The 23,778-nt window shown below is 48.6% G+C and overlaps 1 protein-coding gene across 9 annotated transcripts in view; it reads right to left on the reverse strand.

Moving 5' to 3' along the window:
• The window catches only part of WAC (WW domain containing adaptor with coiled-coil), a 554,026-nt gene that overhangs the window by 183,678 nt on the left and 346,570 nt on the right, over positions 1–23,778 (reverse strand). For all 9 annotated transcript variants that reach the window (XM_069211302.1, XM_069211303.1, XM_069211305.1 and 6 more), the window contains 2 exons: positions 21,361–21,483; positions 7,495–7,643 (listed from right to left, as the gene is read on the reverse strand). In XM_069211302.1, the coding sequence (XP_069067403.1) occupies positions 7,495–7,643; positions 21,361–21,483 (272 nt within the window). The remainder of the gene's footprint in view (positions 1–7,494; positions 7,644–21,360; positions 21,484–23,778) is intronic.

Genomic DNA, 23,778 nt, shown 5'->3' on the forward strand with positions numbered 1-23,778 from the left:
TGGTCTGTTGGGTAGTTTGACATGCGGTACTAGTGAAAGGTCTAGTAGAGTTGTATACCAAGGTTGTCTTGCCCATGTGGGTGCTATCAGTATGAGTTTGAGTTGGTTTTGACTCAACTTGTTTACTAGATATGGAAGGAGAGGGAGAGGGGGAAAAGCGTATGCAAATATCCCTGACCAACTCATCCATAGAGCATTGCCTTGTGATTCGCGGTGTGGGTACCTGGATGCGAAGTTTTGGCATTTTGCGTTTTCTTTTGTTGCGAACAAATCTATCTGGGGTGTTCCCCAAATTTGAAAGTACTTGTTCAGAACTTGGGGGTGAATTTCCCATTCGTGGACTTGTTGGTGGTCTCGCGAAAGGTTGTCTGCTAGTTGGTTTTGGATCCCTGGAATAAATTGTGCTATTAGGCGAATGTTGTTGTGAATCGCCCACTGCCATATTTTTTGTGTTAGGAGACACAATTGTGTTGAGTGTGTTCCTCCTTGTTTGTTTAAATAATACATTGTTGTCATGTTGTCTGTTTTGACAAGAATGTATTTGTGTGTTATTATGGGTTGAAAGGCTTTTAACGCTAGAAATACTGCTAACAGTTCTAGGTAATTGATATGAAATTTTGTTTGGTGTACATCCCATTGTCCTTGAATGCTGTGGTGATTGAGGTGTGCTCCCCACCCTGTCATGGAAGCATCTGTTGTTATAACGTATTGAGGCACTGGGTCCTGAAATGTCCGCCCTTTGTTTAAATTGTTGCTGTTCCACCATAGAAGCGAGAGGTATGTTTGGCGGTCTACCAACACCAGATCTTGAAGTTGACCCTGTGTCTGTGACCATTGTGATGCTAGGCACTGTTGTAAGGGTCGCATGTGTAGTCTTGCGTTTGGGACAATGGCTATGCATGATGACATCATGCCTAGAAGTTTTAGCACAAATTTTGCTTGTATGTTTTGGTTTGGAAACATAGCACTTATTACCTTGTGGAATGCTTGCACTCTTTGTGGACTTGGAGTGGCAATTCCTTTTGATGTGTTGATGGTTGCCCCTAGATATTGTTGTGTCTGACACGGTTCGAGGTGTGACTTTGTATAGTTGATGGAGAAACCCAGTTTGTGAAAGGTTTGTATGACATATGTGGTGTCGTTTGTGCACTTTTTTACTGTGTTGGTCTTGATTAGCCAATCGTCTAGGTAAGGAAACACATGTATCTGTTGTCTCCTGATATGTGCTGCTACTACTGCTAGACATTTTGTGAATACTCTTGGTGCAGTTGTTATTCCGAATGGCAACACCTTGAATTGGTAATGTATTCCTTTGAATACGAACCTTAGGTACTTTCTGTGAGAAGGGTGTATCGGTATATGAAAGTACGCATCTTTTAGGTCTAATGTGGTCATGTAATCTTGCTGTTTGAGCAGTGGAATGATGTCTTGTAGTGTGACCATGTGAAAGTGGTCCGATATGATGTAGGTATTTAGTGTCCTGAGATCTAATATTGGTCTTAATGTTTTGTCTTTTTTTGGAATTAGAAAGTACAGGGAGTAAACTCCTGTGTTTTTTTGTTGTACTGGTACTAACTCTATTGCATCCTTTTGCAGTAGTGCTTGAACTTCTAGTCCTAAAAGTTCTAAATGTTGTGGTGACATTTTGCGTGTTTTTGGAGGGATGTTTGGTGGGAATTTGTGGAATTCTATGCAATAGCCATGTTGGATTATTGCTAATACCCAATTGTCTGTTGTAATCTGCTGCCAAGATTGGTAGAATTGGCTTAGTCTTCCCCCCACTGGTGTTGAGTGAAAGGGTTGTGTGACTTGAAAGTCACTGTTTAGGTGGAGGTGTTTTTGGAGTCTGGAATCTTCCCCTACTCCTTGGGAATTGACCCCCTCTATATCCCCTGAAACCTCCCCTTTGGAATGAACCCTGATATGGTGTGGTTCTTGTTTGTTGGCTGGTGGTGTCTGTGGGTTGGCCACAAAACCCCCCTCTAAATGGAGTTTGTAAAGAAATGGCTCCCTGTTGCAGTTACCCCCCACTTTTTGCCTGATACTGATGCTGACTTGACTGAGAAGAGTGCTGGGACCCTGCTAACCAGGCCCCAGCACCAGTGTTCCTTCACCTAAAATGTACTTTTGTATCCACAATTGGCAGACCCTGGCATCCAGATAAGTCCCTTGTAACTGGTACTTCTAGTACCAAGGGCCCTGATGCCAAGGAAGGTCTCTAAGGGCTGCCGCATGTCTTATGCCACCCTGGAGACCTCTCACTCAGCACAGACACACTGCTTGCCAGCTTGTGTGTGCTAGTGAGGACAAAACGAGTAAGTCGACATGGCACTCCCTTCAGGGTGCCATGCCAGCCTCTCACTGCCTATGCAGTATAGGTAAGACACCCCTCTAGCAGGCCTTACAGCCCTAAGGCAGGGTGCACTATACCATAGGTGAGGGTACCAGTGCATGAGCATGGTACCCCTACAGTGTCTAAACAAAACCTTAGACATTGTAAGTACAGGGTAGCCATAAGAGTATATGGTCTGGGAGTCTGTCAAACACGAACTCCACAGCACCATAATGGCTACACTGAAAACTGGGAAGTTTGGTATCAAACTTCTCAGCACAATAAATGCACACTGATGCCAGTGTACATTTTATTGTAAAATACACCACAGAGGGCACCTTAGAGGTGCCCCCTGAAACTTAACCGACTATCTGTGTAGGCTGACTAGTTTTAGCAGCCTGCCACAAACCGAGACATGTTGCTGGCCCCATGGGGAGAGTGCCTTTGTCACTCTGAGGCCAGTAACAAAGCCTGCACTGGGTGGAGATGCTAACACCTCCCCCAGGCAGGAATTGTCACACCTGGCGGTGAGCCTCAAAGGCTCACCTCCTTTGTGCCAACCCAGCAGGACACTCCAGCTAGTGGAGTTGCCCGCCCCCTCCGGCCAGGCCCCACTTTTGGCGGCAAGGCCGGAGAAGATAATGAGAAAAACAAGGAGGAGTCACTGACCAGTCAGGACAGCCCCTAAGGTGTCCTGAGCTGAAGTGACTCTAACTTTTAGAAATCCTCCATCTTGCCGATGGAGGATTCCCCCAATAGGGTTAGGATTGTGACCCCCTCCCCTTGGGAGGAGGCACAAAGAGGGTGTACCCACCCTCAGGGCTAGTAGCCATTGGCTACTAACCCCCCAGACCTAAACACGCCCTTAAATTTAGTATTTAAGGGCTACCCTGAACCCTAGAAAATTAGATTCCTGCAACAACAAGAAGAAGGACTGCCTAGCTGAAAACCCCTGCAGAGGAAGACCAGAAGACAACTACTGCCTTGGCTCCAGAAACTCACCGGCCTGTCTCCTGCCTTCCAAAGAACTCTGCTCCAGCGACGCCTTCCAAAGGGACCAGCGACCTCTGAATCCTCTGAGGACTGCCCTGCTTCGACGACGACAAGAAACTCCCGAGGACAGCGGACCTGCTCCAAAAAGACTGCAACTTTATCCAAAGGAGCAGCTTTAAAGAACCCTGCAATCTCCCCGCAAGAAGCGTGAGACTTGCAACACTGCACCCGGCGACCCCGACTCGGCTGGTGGAGAACCAACACCTCAGGGAGGACCCCTGGACTACTCTACGACTGTGAGTACCAAAACCTGTCCCCCCTGAGCCCCCACAGCGCCGCCTGCAGAGGGAATCCCGAGGCTTCCCCTGACCGCGACTCTCTGAAACCTAAGTCCCGACGCCTGGAAAAGACCCTGCACCCGCAGCCCCCAGGACCTGAAGGACCGGACTTTCACTGCAGAAGTGACCCCCAGGAGTCCCTCTCCCTTGCCCAAGTGGAGGTTTCTCCGAGGAAGCCCCCCCTTGCCTGCCTGCAGCGCTGAAGAGATCCCTTGATCTCTCATTGACTTCCATTGCGAACCCGACGCTTGTTCTAACACTGCACCCGGCCGCCCCCGCGCCGCTGAGGGTGAAATTTCTGTGTGGGCTTGTGTCCCCCCCGGTGCCCTACAAAACCCCCCTGGTCTGCTCTCCGAAGACGCGGGTACTTACCTGCTGGCAGACTGGAACCGGGGCACCCCCTTCTCTCCATTGAAGCCTATGCGTTTTGGGCACCACTTTGAACTCTGCACCTGACCGGCCCTGAGCTGCTGGTGTGGTAACTTTGGGGTTGCTCTGAACCCCCAACGGTGGGCTACCTTGGACCAAGAACTGAACCCTGTAAGTGTCTTACTTACCTGGTAAAACTAACAAAAACTTACCTCCCCCAGGAACTGTGAAAATTGCACTAAGTGTCCACTTTTAAAATAGCTATTTGTGAATAACTTGAAAAGTATACATGCAATTGAAATGATTCAAAGTTCCTAATGTACTTACCTGCAATACCTTTCAAACAAGATATTACATGTTAAATTTGAACCTGTGGTTCTTAAAATAAACTAAGAAAATATATTTTTCTATACAAAACCTATTGGCTGGATTTGTCTCTGAGTGTGTGTACCTCATTTATTGTCTATGTGTATGTACAACAAATGCTTAACACTACTCCTTGGATAAGCCTACTGCTCGACCACACTACCACAAAATAGAGCATTAGTATTATCTCTTTTTACCACTATTTTACCTCTAAGGGGAACCCTTGGACTCTGTGCATGCTATTCCTTACTTTGAAATAGCACATACAGAGCCAACTTCCTACAGAGTTTTTCTAAAAGCGCCTCTGCTCTGCGGGGAGTAGAGTGCGCCCATGGCTTTGGCCGTGTCTGTGTCCTTTTTAAGTTTTTCAATGGCTGTGTCCACTTCAGGGCCAAAAAGTTGTTTCTCGTTGAAGGGCATATTAAGGACAGCCTGCTGGATTTCAGGTTTGAAGCCTGAAGTGCGGAGCCAAGCGTGTCTCCTTATGGTGACAGCAGTGTTGACTGTTCTCGCTGCAGTATCGGCTGCGTCCATTGAAGAGCGGATTTGATTGTTTGAGATCGTTTGTCCCTCTTCAACTATTTGCTGCGCCCTTTTTTGGTATTCCTGGGGAAGATGGTCTATGAGAAGTTGCATCTCATCCCAGTGTGCGCGGTCATATCGGGCCAGCAGCGCTTGAGAATTTGCGATGCGCCACTGGTTGGCTGCCTGTGATGCTACTCTTTTTCCTGCCGCATCAAATTTTCTGCTTTCTTTGTCCGGAGGTGGGGCGTCGCCAGATGTATGGGAATTTGCTCTTTTGCGAGCTGCCCCTACTACTACGGAGTCAGGTGGTAACTGCGAAGTAATAAACACTGGGTCTGTGGGTGGTGGTTTGTATTTCTTATCCACCCTTGGGGTGATGGCTCTTGATTTTACGGGCTCTTCAAAAATTTGTTTTGCGTGCCGTAACATCCCTGGTAGCATTGGGAGACATTGATATTGGCTATGTGTAGCCGAGAGGGTGTTAAATAAAAAATCATCCTCTATAGGATCGGAATGCAGTTGGACATTGTGGAATTCTGCTGCCCTAGCCACCAGTTGCGAGTATGAGGTACTGTCCTCTGGCGGTGACGGCTTTGTGGGGTATGAATCGGGATCATTGTCCGGCACTGGGGTGTCATATAGGTCCCAAGCGTCTTGATCCTGATTATCTTGACTTATGGTAGTTTGCGCTGGTGAGTGCATTTGTGGCGGTGTTTGTGCCGGCGATGCCTGTTGTGGTGGAGAGGGCGGAGGCGTGACTTTTTTAACCACTTTGGCTTGTGGTTGTGCGTCATCCTTGAGAAGTCCGATCCTTCTTTTTCTCATTATTGGGGGAAGGGTTGATATCTTCCCTGTGTCTTGCTGGATGTACAGTCTCTTTTGAGTGTAGTCTGATTCTACACTTTGGAGCTCTTGTCCAAATCTGTGCATCTGGCCACTTATTCCTTGTTCCTCTGTGTAGGATGGAGGTGTGGAACTTTTCGGCGCCGAGAGAGAATCTTTTTTCGGCTTCGGCACCGACAGAATTTTTGTGGCTTTCGGCAGTGTGTCTCGGTGCCGATGTTCTTCGGTGCCGGCATCTTGTTTTTGCCTCTCGGAGCCGCTATCTCGGCTCCGAGGTTGCTCCATGGCGGTCCCTCGACCGGAGTCGGGTGTCTTCGCTATGGGCGTGCCCTTTTTCGGCGCCTTCGACGGCTCGCCGGTTTTATGGGTCGAGCCATGGCCTGTTGGCAGTGGCGTCCCCTGGGCTTTTGTCTTCTCGATGGTTTTAATTTTCGACGTCTTACTCACTGTTTGTTGTTGTTGTTCGACGTCTGAGTCTCCGGATTCTGATTCCGGAACCGAGAATGTTTCCTCTTCGTCGTCGAAACGTTGTTTTGTCGGCGTGGACGCCATTTGTAGACGCCTGGCTCTTCGGTCCCGGAGTGTTTTTCTGGACCGGAAGGCTCGACAGGCCTCACAGGTATCCTCCTTGTGCTCGGGGGACAAGCACAAGTTACAGACCAAGTGCTGATCTGTATAAGGATACTTACTGTGACATTTTGGGCAGAAACGAAACGGGGTCCGTTCCATCGGCTTCGATGTCGCACGCGGTCGGGCCAACCAGGCCCCGATGGGGGATCGAAGCTACCCCAAAGTCTTCCGATGATCGGTGTCGATGTACCTAACTATCCCGATACCGAACGGAACAATACCGACGCTTTCTTCCGAGATTCTGACTAACTTTCCGAACCGAAACACGGAGCGAAAAGGAATACGTCCGAACCCGACAGCGGAAAAAAACAATCTAAGATGGAGTCGACGCCCATGCGCAATGGAGCCGAAGAGGGAGGAGTCCTTCGGTCCCGTGACCAAAAAAGACTTCTTCGAAGAAAAACAACTTGTAATACTCTGAGCCCAACACCAGGCAGCGGACTGTGCGAAACATGTGTATCTGCAGCAACATATGCCATCGAACATATATTTTTCTATAACAAAACCTATTGGCTGGATTTGTCTCTGAGTGTGTGTTCCTCATTTATTGCCTGTGTGTATGTACAACAAATGCTTAACACTACTCCTTGGATAAGCCTACTGCTCGACCACACTACCACAAAATAGAGCATTAGTATTATCTCTTTTTGCCACTATCTTACCTCTAAGGGGAACCCTTGGACTCTGTGCATGCTATTTCTTACTTTGAAATAGCACATACAGAGCCAACTTCCTACACCCAGTCAGTCACTTCCAGGACTCAACAAAGCCAGTGTGGAACTGCATGGCGCAATCTATTTGAATGCTGGAGCACTGCTTTGAAAAACATCAGGATCCAGTCAGGTACAAGAGGAATATTTTAAAGGTTGGAAATCTGCGGTTAGAAGTATCCATCAGAATAAAAAGGTGGGTAGACATATGTTTCACTTGTCTTGAATTTGATATGCTTCCTAGATCGTGATAGGAAATTGTGACAAAACAACTTGAAATGAGATAATACTTAGGACTTCAGTGGTCCCTGAAAAACAAGCAGATATGTAATATAGAAAAAACAATAGTTTGTATTGAGACACTGCAGTTCAGAATTGAGCAAAATACCTTTGGCTGCGATGACACAGGTGGTGTGCTAATCAACGGCTTCAGAGGAACGGTGTTACTCTGAGGTGTGCTTATCCTCGGAGATACGTAGGATCTTGGTGATGAGGCATCAGATGTTAAGGACAGTGGAGATTGATTAGACTGTTGAGCTGTTATAGAATAAAAAAAAAGATAATTTAACAGATCAAGTTGTAAACTATCTTCAAAAAGATCCTAAAACTGAGCATTCGAATTGTTAATTTTTCCTGGATGTAAGAAATTGGGTTATTAGTTGTGAAGAATAGGAGTCCTTCACAAGTAACAGGTCCACAACTGCCTTCTTAATGGGAAAATGGTAACCAGTACCCCAATGTAGCACTTGACAGTCAATGTAGCAGAGCAGTCAATGGCCTACTCAGGGAGGTGGTGTGGGTTAGTAATATTCTTTCTCAGGCACGCAACACTAAATTTATTGTCCAGATAATGCTTTTTCTTTGAAGGAAATTAACATGTATTTCACATACAACTAAACACTATACATGCACACACACATGCACACACACACACACACGTCACAGGATCAAGTGATTCCTTCTCTGCAATACTGCGCATGGGCATCAATTCCTTTGTTAAATTGTTTTCCCGCAGGCAGGTGAGAGAGTATACAGGAAGTATAGAGAAAGATGTCCATGCAAGTGTATCTACATATGTCAAATATATACTCTAGGAAAGTACCCTCTTTTTGGCATAGTTTCCCCACTTTTTGTCGGATACTGTGTTTTGACTGTGTTAACTGGGATCTTGCTAACCAGGACCCCAGTGACTGTGCTCGCTCCCTTTAAATTTGGTTGCTTGGGACTTAGCACACCCTACAATTGTCATGGTGCCCCAATACAAGTCTAGTATATGGTACTTAGGGACCCAGGGCACTGGGGCACCAGGAGTTACCCATGGGCTGCAGCATGTATTGTACCACCCATGGGAGCCCATGCAAAATGCTTCTGCAGGCCTGCCATTGCATCCCGTGTGAAAACGTGCATGTACCTTCTCACAGCAGGTCACTGTAAGTCACCCCTACGGTAGGCCCTCCTAGCCCAGAGGGCAATCTGCAGGTACCTGTGTGAAGGCACCCCTGCATGAGCAAAGATGCCCCTACAAACTCCAACTTCAATGGACTTGGCTTTGTAAGTGCGGGGAAGCCATTTTACCTGTGTACTGGACACGGGTCACTACCCGTGTCCATCTAAATAATAGTTACTCTGAACCTGGGCATGTTTGGTATCAAACATGTCAGAATCATACCCCAATACTGTTGCAGGTAATAGTTGTATGATTCCATGCACTTTGGGGGCTCCTTAGAGGACCCCCAGCATTGCTCCTACCAGTCTTCTGGGGTTTTCCAGGCAGCACGCGCTGCTGCCACCCTTCAGACAGGTTTCAGCACTCCAGCTGCTTGACCAGCTCAGGCAGAGGAAGTCAGAACAAAGGATTTCCTGTGGGAGAGGGAGGCAACACCCTCACCCCTGGAAACAGGTGTTAAATGGCTTGGGCGGGGTAGCCTCCCCAAGCTACTGGTATGCTTTGAAGGGCACATTTGGCACCCTTCTTGATTAAACCTGTTTCAACCAGTCCAGGTATCCCCTGTCCCTGCTCTGGCACGAAACTGGACAGAGAGGAGAGACCACTCCCCTGTCCATCACAACCCCAAGGGTGGTGCCCAGAGCTCCTTCAGATGGCCACTTGATTCTGTCATCTTGAATCTAAGGTGGGCAGACGCCCCTGGGAGCATCTGAGTGGCCAGGTCAGGTAGGTGACATCACAGCCCCCTCCTGCTAGGTGACCAATCCCCATTCCAGGGCTATTTAGGGTCTTCCTCTTGGGTAGTTCCTCAGATTCAACGTGCAAGAACCCCGCAGGACTTCTCTCCATCGTTTACTTCATCTTCTGGCCACTGGGACTGCAACTGGACTCTCCAGGAACTGACAATCTCCAATTCCAGCGACAACTCCGCTTTGCAACATTGTTTCCCCAGCTCCTTCCAGCAACTGCAACATTTCTGTGGCTGAGCATCCTCTTAGGGCAGCGAGTCTTCAGCCTGCACACTAAGCAAGAAGGAATGTCCCTGGGAGTGAAGGAGTCACTGCCCTGCATTGATGACCGACTTCGTGGATCCTTTCTCCTTTGGAACTGCGTGGATCCTGCATCACAGGTAGTGGTCTGCAGTGGTGCCCTTGGTCCGCTCTACAATCTGTCCAACTTGGGAGACGGTAAGCCCTTGCCTCTCCTCACAGGGCAGTACCCATGTGCACTGCGACTCTTGCAGTTACCTAAGCTTCTTTGTTCCTCCTCCAAGGAATCTTCAGGCTCCGTGTAGCCCCAGCCCTCCTTCCTGCAAAGGTCAGTCTCCTGCCTGTTGCTCCAGCGACTCCTTCTGGTGTGCTGAGTTGGCCTTACTGCGACTCCTGTGCCTGCTGCCCTTGGGGGGGCTGCCTCCACCTCCTTTTCTTGGGACTCTCCCAGCTGCCAAGGGTCACCTCAGACTCCCATCCTTGTGTCGAGTCCCCAGGACTTTGCAGGTTCTCTTCAGCCTTGAAAAACCTTCTCATACTCTTGCATTTACCAAGGCTTGTTGGTGGTTTTCCAGCACCACTGACCAACTGAGTCACGATCGATGACGTGGGACATCACTTGCATAACTTCTGGAACTCCTCTCCTGCTCATGTGCTGCACTGCTGACTTTCTCCGTCCACCTGGTCCATCTACAGAAGGGTGGATAGTGGCTCCTGCCACAACCAGACACTAGACTTGGCCCCCTTACTTTGCAGGTCTTCTGTCAGGATCCACCTTTGGTGTCTTTCAGTCTTGTCTGGGTCTTGCACACTCCTTTTCCAAAATCTACCTGTGGGTTTGAGGAAAAACCAGGTACTTACCTCTTCTCTCCTGTTTGCTGGGGGGCACCATGGTACTTACCTCTTCAGGTTCCTAGTTACTCTAGCTCCCCTTCCACTTCCTTGGGTGGGGTGCTGCATTCCACTTAGTATATGGTTTGGTTTCCCCCTAGGGCAGAGGTCTTCAAACTGGGGGGCGGGCCCCCCTAGGGGGGGCCTCAAGTGATCACAGTGGGGGGCGCCAGACTCTTGCCAAAAGAAGCATTACACACATAACAGGCCTTTGTTTTAAGCAGAAACATGTTTTTGCATCTTTAAAAAGGTAACAGTACTTAACTGCAATGTTTAAATAGGTCTAGACATATTTAATCATTGCCATCTTTATACACTAATTGTGCACAATTCTGAGGAGGGGGCCCAAAGATTTTTACTTTTCAGCTTTTCAGCTGGGGGAGGGGGGGGGGGGGCGTGGTATTAAAAAGTTTGGAGACCTCTGCCCTAGGGCCTTCACTATTTTCTATTTTTTTTGTTTTTTTACTGTTTGCTATTGCTTTCTATGCTAATCACTGAATTCTGTGTATAAAATTAGTGTGTTTACTCACCTCCTAGTGGAATATTGCCTATACAGCATTTTAGGATTTGTTTTACCATAATAAAGTACCTTCATTTTTGTAACACTGTGTGGTTCCTTCATGTGTGTAAGTGCTGTAACTATAGTGGTATTGTATAAGCTTTGCATGTCTCCTTGATAAGTCTTGGCTCCTCATCCACAGCTATCTCTTGAGAGCGCTGGCTTCCTAGACTCTGCCAACACTTCACTAATAGGGGGTACCTGGACCTGGTATAAGGAGAAAACACCATAGGTGCTCACCACACACCAGGCCAGCTTCCTACACTGGTGGTGCAGCGGTGGGATAAGACGGTGGAATTTAATGGCCCAAAAATGGTTGTAGTGTCCTCTAATCTACCTGTAGAATGTCTGCTAGGTAATGACTTGGAGACTTCAACTTGGGCTGAAGTGGAATTGGAGGCGCATGCAGCAATGCTGAGCATCCCTGGGCATATTTTTGCCTTCTCCAGAGCACAGGCCAAGTAGCAAAGGGAACAAGGAACCCTGGAGCCTGGAACAATGGCACAGGAGGCAAAAAAAAAAAAGCAGAGCAGAAAGAGTAAAAAGGCACCCCTTGCTCTAGCCTCCAGTGGTGATTCAACTCCTGAGGGTGAAGAATCTACTCCTTGGGTGGAACCTACACCAAAGGAGCTCAAAGCTGACACTGCTGAGCATTTGGGTGCAGAGGGCCCACCTGGGAGGAACTCAGTATGGAACAGAAAACCTGTCCCACACTGGAGTGCTTAAGGCAGCAAGCTGCAGCACAAGAGGCAGTGGATGTCAGTGGCACCCATAAGGTAAACTGGGATAACAGCCTCCTATACTCAGAAGCAGGAGACCCTAAACCTGGTGCCACCAGAAGATTGGTTATCCCTCTGAAGGTTAGGGAGGTTCCTGATGACTCTAGCACATATTGTCCTTGCAGGCCACTCAGGGCTAAGCAAGACTTGGGACAGGCTTGTACCTCACTCTCACTGGGCCCCAAATGTCTGAAGACACTAAGTTTTGTCACCTGTCAATCCAGTGGCAAGACAGGTGGCACCCCAAAGTCTCCTTTACTTCCACTACCAGCGGTTGGGGTGCCCTTTGAGAGGACTGGGGTGGATATTGTTGGTTCCCTAGACCCTCCAACAGCTTCTGGCAATATATTTATAATGGTGGTGGGGGACGATGCCACCAAGTATCCAGAGGCCATTCCTCACAGGATCACTACAGCTCCTGCAGCGGCCAACACCCTCCTGGGAATTTTCTCAAGGGTGGGCTTTCCTAAAGAGGTGGTATAAGACAGCGATGCAAACTTCATGACTGCTTACCTTAAAGTCATGTGGAAGGAATGTGTTCACTTATAAATTCACCACCCCTTAGTATCCACTAATAAATGGATTAGTTGAGAAGTTTAATAAAACTCTCAAGGGTGTGATAATGGGACTTCCAGAGAAACTCAGGAGGAGAAGGGATGTCCTGTTACATTGCTTCTTCTTGGCCTATAGGAGGTTCCCCAGAAGTGAGTGGGCTACAGCCTCTTTGAACTTTTTTGACACCCTGCTAGGGGTCCCTTTGCTCTTGTGAAAGAAGGCTGGGAGCAACCTCTCAAGCCTCCAAAACAGGACATTGTGGACTATGTACGAGCCTTCGATCTAGGATGGCCGAGTACATGAAGAGGGCTTCCAAAAACCTTCAGGCAGCCACGACTTACAAAAACAATAGCATGACCCAGAAGGCTGTGCTGACTGTTTACCAACCAAGACAGAAATTGTGGGTCGTGGAGCCTGTGGCTCCCTGGGCAGTGCAAGACAAATGGAGTACACCACACACTATTGTGGAGATAAAGGGTGAGGTCACCTATTTGGTGGACCTAGGCACTCCTAGAATCTCCCACAGGGAGCTTCATGTGACCCCGCCTGAAGCCCTACTATAACAGGTCTGACATGACCTTGCTCACGAGCAAATGATCGACAGGAAGAAAAGAGTGACACTCTCCTTGACCTCTTCTCCTACAATCCAGTGGATGGCTCAGTAGATGGGGTTGTGCTAGCAGACTGCGTATCAGACTCCCAAAAAGATGACTGCAGCAAACTCTGCAAGGTAGACACCCTTTTGCATTCCATTTTTTTAGTATAAGTTTGCTAATTTATGTTTTTCCCGAGTAATTACCAGTGTTTTATGTGTTCATACCTCCAGAGGTCGGTATACCACTGGTAGTCTAATTTGGTGTGCCAATAATAAAGTACCTTTATTTCTGCAACACTGTGTGGTTCCTTTTTTGAGTGATAATTTACTGCGTGACTACTGTGGCATTGCAAGTGCTTCACATGCCCTCTAGATAACTCATGGCTGCTCACCACAGCTACCCTGGAGAGCCCTGGCTGCCTAGACAGTGTAGCACTAACTAATTGGAGGTGCCTCGATCCTGTGTAAGCCATAACACAATAGGTGTCCACCACACACTGGGCCAGCTTCCTTCAGGTGTTACATCCTCTTACCGGACATGCGTTTGTTCTGGGCTTCCTAGGTACCCAGAGCATTGGGACACCTGGGGTTCCCCCCCATGTGCTGCAACATGTATTATGCCACCCGTGGGAACCCATGCAAAATGTGTCTGCCGACCTGCCATTGTAGCCTGCGTGAAAACATGCATGCACTCTTTCACTATAGATCATTGCATAAGGTCACTAAGTCACCCCTATGGCGGGCCCTCCTACCCAGAGGGCAGTGTAAGGAAATGCCTCCTTGGCATGGTTACCCCCTGACTTTTTGCCTTTGCTGATGCTATGTTTTGAATTGAAAGTGTGCTGAGGCCTGCTAACCAGGCCCCAGCACCAGTGTTCTTTCCCTAACCTGTACTTTTGTATCCACAATTGGCACACCCTGGCATCCAGATAAGTCCCTTGTAAGTGGTACCCCTGGTACCAAGGGCCCTGATGCCAAGGAAGGTCTCTAAGGGCTGCAGCATGTCTTATGCCACCCTGGAGACCCCTCACTCAGCCCAGACACACTGCTTGCCAGCTTGTGTGTGCTGGTGAGAACAAAACGAGTAAGTCGGCATGGCACTCCCCTCAGGGTGCCATGCCAGCCTCTCACTGCCTATGCAGGTATAGATAAGTCACCCCTCTAGTAGGCCTTACAGCCCTAAGGCAGGGTGCACTATACCATAGGTGAGGGCACCAGTGCATGAGCACTGTGCCCCTACAGTGTCTAAGCAATACCTTAGACATTGTAAGTGCAGGGTAGCCATAAGAGTATATGGTCTGGGAGTCTGTTTTACACGAACTCCACAGCACCATAATGGCTACACTGAAAACTGGGAAGTTTGGTATCAAACTTCTCAGCACAATAAATGCACACTGATGCCAGTGTACATTTTATTGTAAAATACACCCCAGAGGTCACCTTAGAGGTGCCCCCTGAAACCTTAACCGACTATCTGTGTAGGCTGACTGGTTCCAGCAGCCTGCCACAACCGAGACATGTTGCTGGCCCCATGGGGAGAGTGCCTTTGTCACTCTGAGGCCAGTAACAAAGCCTGCACTGGGTGGAGATGCTAACACCTCCCCCAGGCAGGAGCTGTCACACCTGGCGGTGAGCCTCAAAGGCTCACCCCTTTGTGCCAGCACCGCAGGACACTCCAGCTAGTGGAGTTGCCCGCCCCCTCCGGCCCCCACTTTTGGCGGCAAGGCCGGAGAAAATAATGAGAACAACAAGGAGGAGTCACTGGCCAGTCAGGACAGCCCCTAAGGTGTCCTGAGCTGAAGTGGCTCTAACTTTTAGAAATCCTCCATCTTGCAGATGGAGGATTCCCCCAATAGGATTAAGGATGTGACCCCCTCCCCTTGGGAGGAGGCACAAAGAGGGTGTACCCACCCTCAGGGCTAGTAGCCATTGGCTACTAACCCCCCAGACCTAAACACGCCCTTAAATTTAGTATTTAAGGGCTTCCCTGAACCTAAGAATTTAGATTCCTGCAACTTACCTGAAGAAGAAGACTGCTGAGCTGAAAAACCCCTGCAGAGGAAGAACAGAAGACACCAACTGCTTTGGCCCCAGTCCTACCTGCCTGTCTCCTGCCTTCCAAAGAAACCTGCTCCAGCGACGCTTTCCAAGGGACCAGCGACCTCTGAATCCTCCGAGGACTGCCCGACTTCGAGAAAGACAAAAAAATCCCGAGGACAGCGGCCCTGCTCCAAAAGAACTGCAACTTTGTTTCAAGTAGCAGATTTAAAGACCCCTGCAACTCCCCGCAAGAAGCGTGAGACTTGCAACACTGCACCCGGCGACCCCGACTCGACTGGTGGAGAAACAACGCTTCAGGGAGGACCCTCCGGCGACTCAACGACTGAGTAACCAAAGTTGTCCCCCCTGAGCCCCCACAGCGACGCCTGCAGAGGGAATCCCCAGGCTCCCCCTGACCGCGACTGTCTGAACTCCATTTCGCGACGGCTGGAAAAGACCCTGCACCTGCAGCCCCCAGGACCTGAAGGATCGGAACTCCAGTGCAGGAGTGACCCCCAGGAGGCCCTCTCCCTTGCCCAGGTGGTGGCTACCCCGAGGAGACCCCACCCCCCCTTTACCTGCATCGCTGAAGAGACCCCTTGGTCTCCCATTGATTTCAATTACAAACCCGACGTGTGTTTGCACACTGCACCCGGCCGCCCCCGTGCTGCTGAGGGTGTACTTTCTGTGCTAACTTGTGTCCCCCCGGTGCCCTACAAAACCCCCCTGGTCTGCCCTCCGAAGACGCAGGTACTTACCTGCTGGCAGACTGGAACCGGGGCACCCCCTTCTCCATTGAAGCCTGTGTGTTTTGGGCACCACTTTGACCTCTGCACCTGACCGGTCCTGAGCTGCTGGTGTAGTAACTTTGGGGTTGCTCTGAACCCCCAATGGCGGGCTAACTTGGACCCAAACTTGAACCCCGTAGGTGGTTTACTTACCTGCAAGAACTAACAATAACTTACCTCCCCTACGAACTGTGAAAATTGCACTGTCTAGTTGTAAAGAAATGGCTCCCTGTTGCAGTTACCCCCCACTTTTTGCCTGATACTGATGCTGACTTGACTGAGAAGTGTGCTGGGACCCTGCTAACCAGGCCCCAGCACCAGTGTTCCTTCACCTAAAATGTACCATTGTATCCACAATTGGCACACCCTGGCATTCAGATAAGTCCCTTGTAACTGGTACTTCTAGTACCAAGGGCCCTGATGCCAAGGAAGGTCTCTAAGGGCTGCAGCATGTCTTATGCCACCCTAGAGACCCCTCACTCAGCACAGACACACTGCTTACAAGCCTGTGTGTGCTAGTGAGAACAAAATGAGTAAGTCGACATGGCACTCCCCTCAGGGTGCCATGCCAGCCTCTCACTGCCTATGCAGTATAGGTAAGACACCCCTCTAGCAGGCCTTACAGCCCTAAGGCAGGGTGCACTATACCATAGGTGAGGGTACCAGTGCATGAGCACTATGCCCCTACAGTGTCTAAACAAAACCTTAGACATTGTAAGTGCAGGGTAGCCATAAGAGTATATGGTCTGGGAGTCTGTCAAACACGAACTCCACAGCACCATAATGGCTACACTGAAAACTGGGAAGTTTGGTATCAAACTTCTCAGCACAATAAATGCACACTGATGCCAGTGTACATTTTATTGTAAAATACACCACAGAGGGCACCTTAGAGGTGCCCCCTGAAACTTAACCGACTATCTGTGTAGGCTGACTAGTTTTAGCAGCCTGCCACAAACCGAGACATGTTGCTGGCCCCATGGGGAGAGTGCCTTTGTCACTCTGAGGCCAGTAACAAAGCCTGCACTGGGTGGAGATGCTAACACCTCTCCCAGGCAGGAATTGTCACACCTGGCGGTGAGCCTCAAAGGCTCACCTCCTTTGTGCCAACCCAGCAGGACACTCCAGCTAGTGGAGTTGCCCGCCCCCTCCGGCCAGGCCCCACTTTTGGCGGCAAGGCCGGAGAAAATAATGAGAAAAACAAGGAGGAGTCACTGGCCAGTCAGGACAGCCCCTAAGGTGCCCTGAACTGAGGTGACTCTAACTTTTAGAAATCCTCCATCTTGCAGATGGAGGATTCCCCCAATAGGGTTAGGATTGTGACCCCCTCCCCTTGGGAGGAGGCACAAAGAGGGTGTACCCACCCTCAGGGCTAGTAGCCATTGGCTACTAACCCCCCAGACCTAAACACGCCCTTAAATTTAGTATTTAAGGGCTACCCTGAACCCTAGAAAATTAGATTCCTGCAACTACAAGAAGAAGGACTGCCCAGCTGAAAACCCCTGCAGCGGAAGACCAGAAGACGACAACTGCCTTGGCTCCAGAAACTCACCGGCCTGTCTCCTACCTTCCAAAGATCCTGCTCCAGCGACGCCTTCCAAAGGGACCAGCGACCTCGACATCCTCTGAGGACTGCCCCTGCTTCGAAAAGACAAGAAACTCCCGAGGACAGCGGACCTGCTCCAAGAAAAGCTGCAACTTTGTTTCCAGCAACTTTAAAGAACCCTGCAAGCTCCCCGCAAGAAGCGTGAGACTTGCAACACTGCACCCGGCGACCCCGACTCGGCTGGTGGCGATCCAACACCTCAGGAGGGACCCCAGGACTACTCTGATACTGTGAGTACCAAAACCTGTCCCCCCTGAGCCCCCACAGCGCCGCCTGCAGAGGGAATCCCGAGGCTTCCCCTGACCGCGACTCTTTGAACCTAAAGTCCCGACGCCTGGGAGAGACCCTGCACCCGCAGCCCCCAGGACCTGAAGGACCGGACTTTCACTGGAGAAGTGACCCCCAGGAGTCCCTCTCCCTTGCCCAAGTGGAGGTTTCCCTGAGGAATCCCCCCCTTGCCTGCCGGCAGCGCTGAAGAGATCCCGAGATCTCTCATAGACTAACATTGCGAACCTGACGCTTGTTTCTACACTGCACCCGGCCGCCCCCGCGCCGCTGAGGGTGAGATTTCTGTGTGGGCTTGTGTCCCCCCCGGTGCCCTACAAAACCCCCCTGGTCTGCCCTCCGAAGACGCGGGTACTTACTTGCAAGCAGACCGGAACCGGGGCACCCCCTTCTCTCCATTCTAGCCTATGTGTTTTGGGCACCACTTTGAACTCTGCACCTGACCGGCCCTGAGCTGCTGGTGTGGTGACTTTGGGGTTGCTCTGAACCCCCAACGGTGGGCTACCTTGGACCAAGAACTAAGCCCTGTAAGTGTCTTACTTACCTGGTTAACCTAACAAATACTTACCTCCCCTAGGAACTGTGAAAATTGCACTGTGTCCACTTTTAAAACAGCTATTTGTGAATAACTTGAAAAGTATACATGCAATTTTGATGATTTGAAGTTCCTAAAGTACTTACCTGCAATACCTTTCGAATGAGATATTACATGTAGAATTTGAACCTGTGGTTCTTAAAATAAACTAAGAAAAGATATTTTTCTATACAAAAACCTATTGGCTGGATTTGTCTCTGAGTGTGTGTACCTCATTTATTGTCTATGTGTATGTACAACAAATGCTTAACACTACTCCTTGGATAAGCCTACTGCTCGACCACACTACCACAAAATAGAGCATTAGTATTATCTCTTTTTACCACTATTTTACCTCTAAGGGGAACCCTTGGACTCTGTGCATGCTATTCCTTACTTTGAAATAGCACATACAGAGCCAACTTCCTACACTAGTTTTAAAATAGTTATATGTGTTTAATTTGAAAAGTATATATGCTATTGTGATTATTCAAAGTTCCTAAAGTACTTACCTGCAATACCTTTCATGCAAAGTATTACATGTAGAATTTGAACCTGTGGTTCTTAAAATAAACTAAGAAAAGATATTATTCTATACAAAAACCTATTGGCCTGGAATTGTCTGAGTGTGTGTTCCTCATTTATTGCCTGTGTGTATGTACAACAAATGCTTAACACTACTCCTTTGATAAGCCTACTGCTCGACCACACTATCACAAAATAGAGCATTAGTATTATCTCTTTTGGCCACTAGCTTACCTCTAAGGGGAACCCTTGGACTCTGTGCATACTATTCCTTACTGTGAAATAGTGCATACAGAGCCAACTTCCTACACCGGCCCTGAGCTGCTGGTGTGGTAACTTTGGGGTTGCCTTGAACCCCCAACAGTGGGCTGCCTATGTCCAGGAACTGAGACTTGTAAGTGTTTTACTTACCTCACAATCTAACCATTACTTACCTCCCCCAGGAACTGTTGATTTTTGCACCGTGTCCATTTTTAAAATAGCTTATTGATATTTTAACAAAGACTGTAAATGGTATTGCTCTAAATTCAAAGTTCTTAACTTACCTGTGTGGAATACCTTGCATTTTATGTATTTACTTCAAATCTTGAACTTGTGGTTCTAAAAATAAACTAAGAAAATATATTTTGCTATATAAAAACCTAATGGCCTGGAGTAAGTCTGAGTGTGTGTTACTCATTTATTTCCTATGTGTGTACAACAAGGGCTTAACACTACCCTCTGATAAGCCTATTGCTAGACCACACTACCACAAAATAGAGCATTAGAATTATCTAATTTTGCCACTATCTTACCTCTAAGGGGAACCCTTGAACTGTGCACTCTATTTCTTACTTTGAAATAGTATATACAGAGCCAACTTCCTAAACTCCCTCTTGGGTGGGTCCTCAGATTCAACATGCAAGATTCGGGCAGGACTCATCCACATCATTTACTTCATCTTCAGGCCACCGGGACTGAAACCGGACCCTCCAGGAACTGACAATCTGCAACTCCAGCAACGACTCCGCTTTGCAACATTGTTTCTCCGGCTCCTTCTAGCAACTGCAACATTTCCCTGGTTGTGCATCCTCTGAGGGTGAAGAGTCTTCAGCCTGCAAAAGAAGCAAGAAGAATTCTCCCCTGGAGCGAAGGAGTCACTCCCGTGCACCCGCAGGCACCAACTGCATCAACGACTGGATGCATGGATCTCCTCTCCTATAGAACTGAGTGGATCCTGCATCACAGGTGGTGGTCTGGAGTGGTCCCCTTGGCCCTCCCTACCAACTGTCCAACTTGGGAGACGGTAAGCCCTTGCCTCTACTTGCAGGACAGTAGCCCTGTGCACCATGACTCTTGCAGTTACCAAGGCTTGTGGGCTTTTCTTCTAAGGGATCTTCAGGCTCTGTGTAGCCCCTTTCCTCCAGCACTCCTCCCTGCCAATCACAGTCTCCTGCCTGCTGCACCAGCAATGTGGGCTGCCTGTAGGGGCTGGATCCTCAATTTCTGACTATCCTCACTGATAAGGGTCACCTGGGACACCCCTCCTTGTGTTGAACGCCACCCCCCTTCCTGGACCTTACTAGTCCCCAGCAGCTCTGCAACTCTTCATCTGTGACCCTTGCCTTCGCCAAGGCTTGTTGGTGTTTTTTCTACACCATTCATGGACTGCAACTTTTCTTCCGATGTGGGGCATCAACTGGAACTCTTAATCTGCTCATGTGCTGCAAAGCAGACTCTTAGTCTTCACTGTGGATCTTTTCCTGCAACTCCAGAATGGTGGGTAGTGGCTCCTGCCTCAACCGGTCACTCCAACTGGAACTGGACTTGTTCCCCTTCATTTGCAGGTCCTCTTCTGTCAGGATCCAGCTTCTGTTTCATCCAGTCTTGCAGTCCTTTACAACGTTTACCTGTGGGCCTGCGGAAAAACCCGGTACTTACCTCTTCTCTCCGGTCGCTAAAGGGGGGCGGGGAGAATGGGGTGGTGAGGGACGGGGGGACGAAGAGGGGGAGGCTAGTACTTACCTTTTGGGGTTCCTAGTTCCTCCAGCTTCCATCTACAGATTCCACTTCCTTGAGTGGAGGACTAACTTTCGCATTCCACTGGTTTGGTCTCCCCCTAGGGGTCTCCATTATTTTCTGATATTTCACTTTCTGCTTCCTATGCTAATTCCGGACTTCTAATGTGTATATAATAGCGTGTTTACTCACCTCCTAGTGCTGTATTGCCTAATCAGTATTTTAGTATTTGTGTTACAAATATAAATGTACTTTATTAGGGTAACACCATGGTTCTTTCATGTGTGAGAGCACTGTGTGACTATAGTGGTATTCCATTAGCTATCCATGTCTCCTAGATAAGTCTTGGCTGCTCAGGCCACAGCTATCCCTAGAGAGCCCTTGCTTCCTAGACACTGCCAACACCTCACTAATAGGGGATACGTGGACGTGGTATAAGGTTACAACACCATAGGTGCGCACCACACACCAGGCCAGCTTCCTACAGTGAGGGATTGCTATGCAAACTATTTTCATTTTAGGAATAGTTTAACTAAATAAGTGCTTCACATACTGGAATAAAAACATCCTTTAAGTACATACAGCTGTGTGGATAAAATCAAACAGTAAAACGCTGAATTTACCTTGCGACGATAGCTGTGCAGCTTGGGAAATCAGGGATGTTATATTAAAAGCAGATGGTCCAGAAGTGAGAATTTTATGAAGAATGGACTGCAGCGAGGCTTGTGTTACAGCAGCTGTAAGAACTGAAAGACACATCTTGTTAATAATCCTGCTTAGCAAAGGTGTTTCGGACTACAATTATTAATAAAAATGTTAGACAAAATTAAACACTTCTTGTGAAAATTAATCGCTAAAATAGGCTGTGTGCTTGTAGGAGGTTGTCTTTTTGGAGGTGCACCACACTTTTTGATGACTTTAGGTACTGGTGTAATTAGACACACCCTGGGGCACTGATGCCCAGCACACATACTCTGACACCTAAGTGTGTACCAGTGAGTACGAATTGGCTAATCCCAGATTTGCAAAGCTACCCTCAAATGTAAGCCCAAAGTAAAAGGTACTCTGAGTACCGAGGGCCTTGAAGTTAAGGTGTCTTTAGTGGAGCATAGCACTATCTTCCTCACCACTAAAATGGCAAGAGAAGATGTAATATTCGGCCTGTCCTGCAGCCAGGATAGCAAGTAAAAAGAAATTCTAATTGGACAGTTTGACCTACCTGTAATACCCAGTGTATGAAAGTACTATCTTTCTAGCATAGTTACCCCCACTGTTTGCCTGATATCAGTGTGTTTAGACTATATTTAACAGGGATCCTGCTAACCAGGACCCCAGTGGGTGTGCTTCTCCTCTAAATTTGTTTGCTTTGAAACTTTTTAAACCCACAATTGGCATACTGGTTGTTGGAAATGGCCTTTTTTGCAGGGTTATCCCCAAACATTTTGTCTTCTTCCTCCTATTTTTTCAGGTCTGTTTTTGCTGGTTTATTGTCTCTGCGCACTTTACCACTGCTAATCAGTGCTAAAGTGCAACTGCTCCCTATAGAAATTGTACTGTTGATTGATTTATCCATGATTGGCATATTTGATTTACTGTTAAGTCCCTAGTAAAGTGCACTAGAGGTTCCCAGGGCTTGTAAATCAAATGCTACTAGTGGGCCTGCAGCACTGGTTGTGCCACCCACATAAGTAGATCTGTAATTATATCTCGGACCTGCCACTGCAGTGTCTATGTGTGCAGTTTTGACTGTAACTTCGACTTGGCACGTGTACCCACTTGCCAGGCCTAAACCTTCCCTTTTCTTACATGTAAGGTACCCCTAAGGGAGGCCCTAGGTAGCCCCAAGGGCAGGGTGCAGTGTATGGTTAAGGTAGGACAAATAGTATTGTGTTTTATATGTCCTGACATTGAACTATTGCTAAACTCCTTTTTCACTGTTGCAAGGCCCGTCCCTCTCATAGGTTAACATGGGGGCTACCTTGAAATCTGATTGAAGTGTAGATTCTCTTTGGGAGCGGATGGACATGTGGAGTTTGGGGCCTCTGAGCTCACAATTTAAAAATACATTGTTTAGTAAAGTTGATTTTAAGATGGTGCGTTTGAAAATGCCACTTTTAGAAAGTAGGCATTTTCTTGCTTAATCCATTCTGTGACTCTGCCTGTTTGTTGATTCCCTGTCGGGGTCAGTTTGACAGTTGGGCTGTTCACGCCTCTCCTCTAGACAGTGACACAAAGGGGGCTGGGGTGTAGCCTGCATATCTTGATTAGCCATCTGTGCTGGAGGGGAGGAGTGGTCACTCACACCTGAAAGGACTGTGCCTGCCCTCACACCATGCCATTTCCGACCCCCTCGTGAGTGGCTGGGGCCTGGCCTAGACAAGGAAGGATCTTGAAAACACTTGAGACTTTCCTTTGAAGTTTGCCAACTACAAAGGCAGAACTGGGTATAAAAAGAAGGCCCAAAACCCCAGACTTTTAGAATCTTTATGGAATCAAGAGGAACCTCTGGCCAGGAGAAGAGCTGAAGGAGGAGTACTGTCCCTTTGCTGTGTTGCTTTGCTGGACTGGCCTGCAGTTGCTGCTTCACCCTGAAAAGGTTGAACTTTGCTGTGTGTCCTGCTTGAGAAAGTTCTCCAAGGGCTTGGTGTAGAGCTTGCCTCCTGTTTGAAGTCTCAGGGACACCAAAGACTTCAGTTTCCTCGACCTGCAGCACTGGGAACTGTGTGTTTTGTGCTGCTCAAGAGGAGAAACCATTGCGACACCGCCAATGACACCGCTGGCCTGCACCATGAGTTGCCGACGCTGCAGAGTCGCTTTTCCCCGCGACCCTGGTCTCACCGTCATCGGACGACTTCACCGAGACGCTGCTCGCACCGCGACCTGTGGGCCCCGCACTCCAGCATCACCTGCTCACACCGCAGCCTGGGCATCCCCGACGACGACGCTCCTGCTGACACTGGTACCGCTGCCTGCACCGTGGCTTGTGGACACCGCTCGTGAGTAGCACGAAGCACCGTCCCGTGCTGCAGTCCCGGTCCACC

This window comes from Pleurodeles waltl, chromosome 10, assembly GCF_031143425.1.
Source record: "Pleurodeles waltl isolate 20211129_DDA chromosome 10, aPleWal1.hap1.20221129, whole genome shotgun sequence".
Classification (NCBI taxonomy): Eukaryota; Metazoa; Chordata; class Amphibia; order Caudata; family Salamandridae; genus Pleurodeles; species Pleurodeles waltl.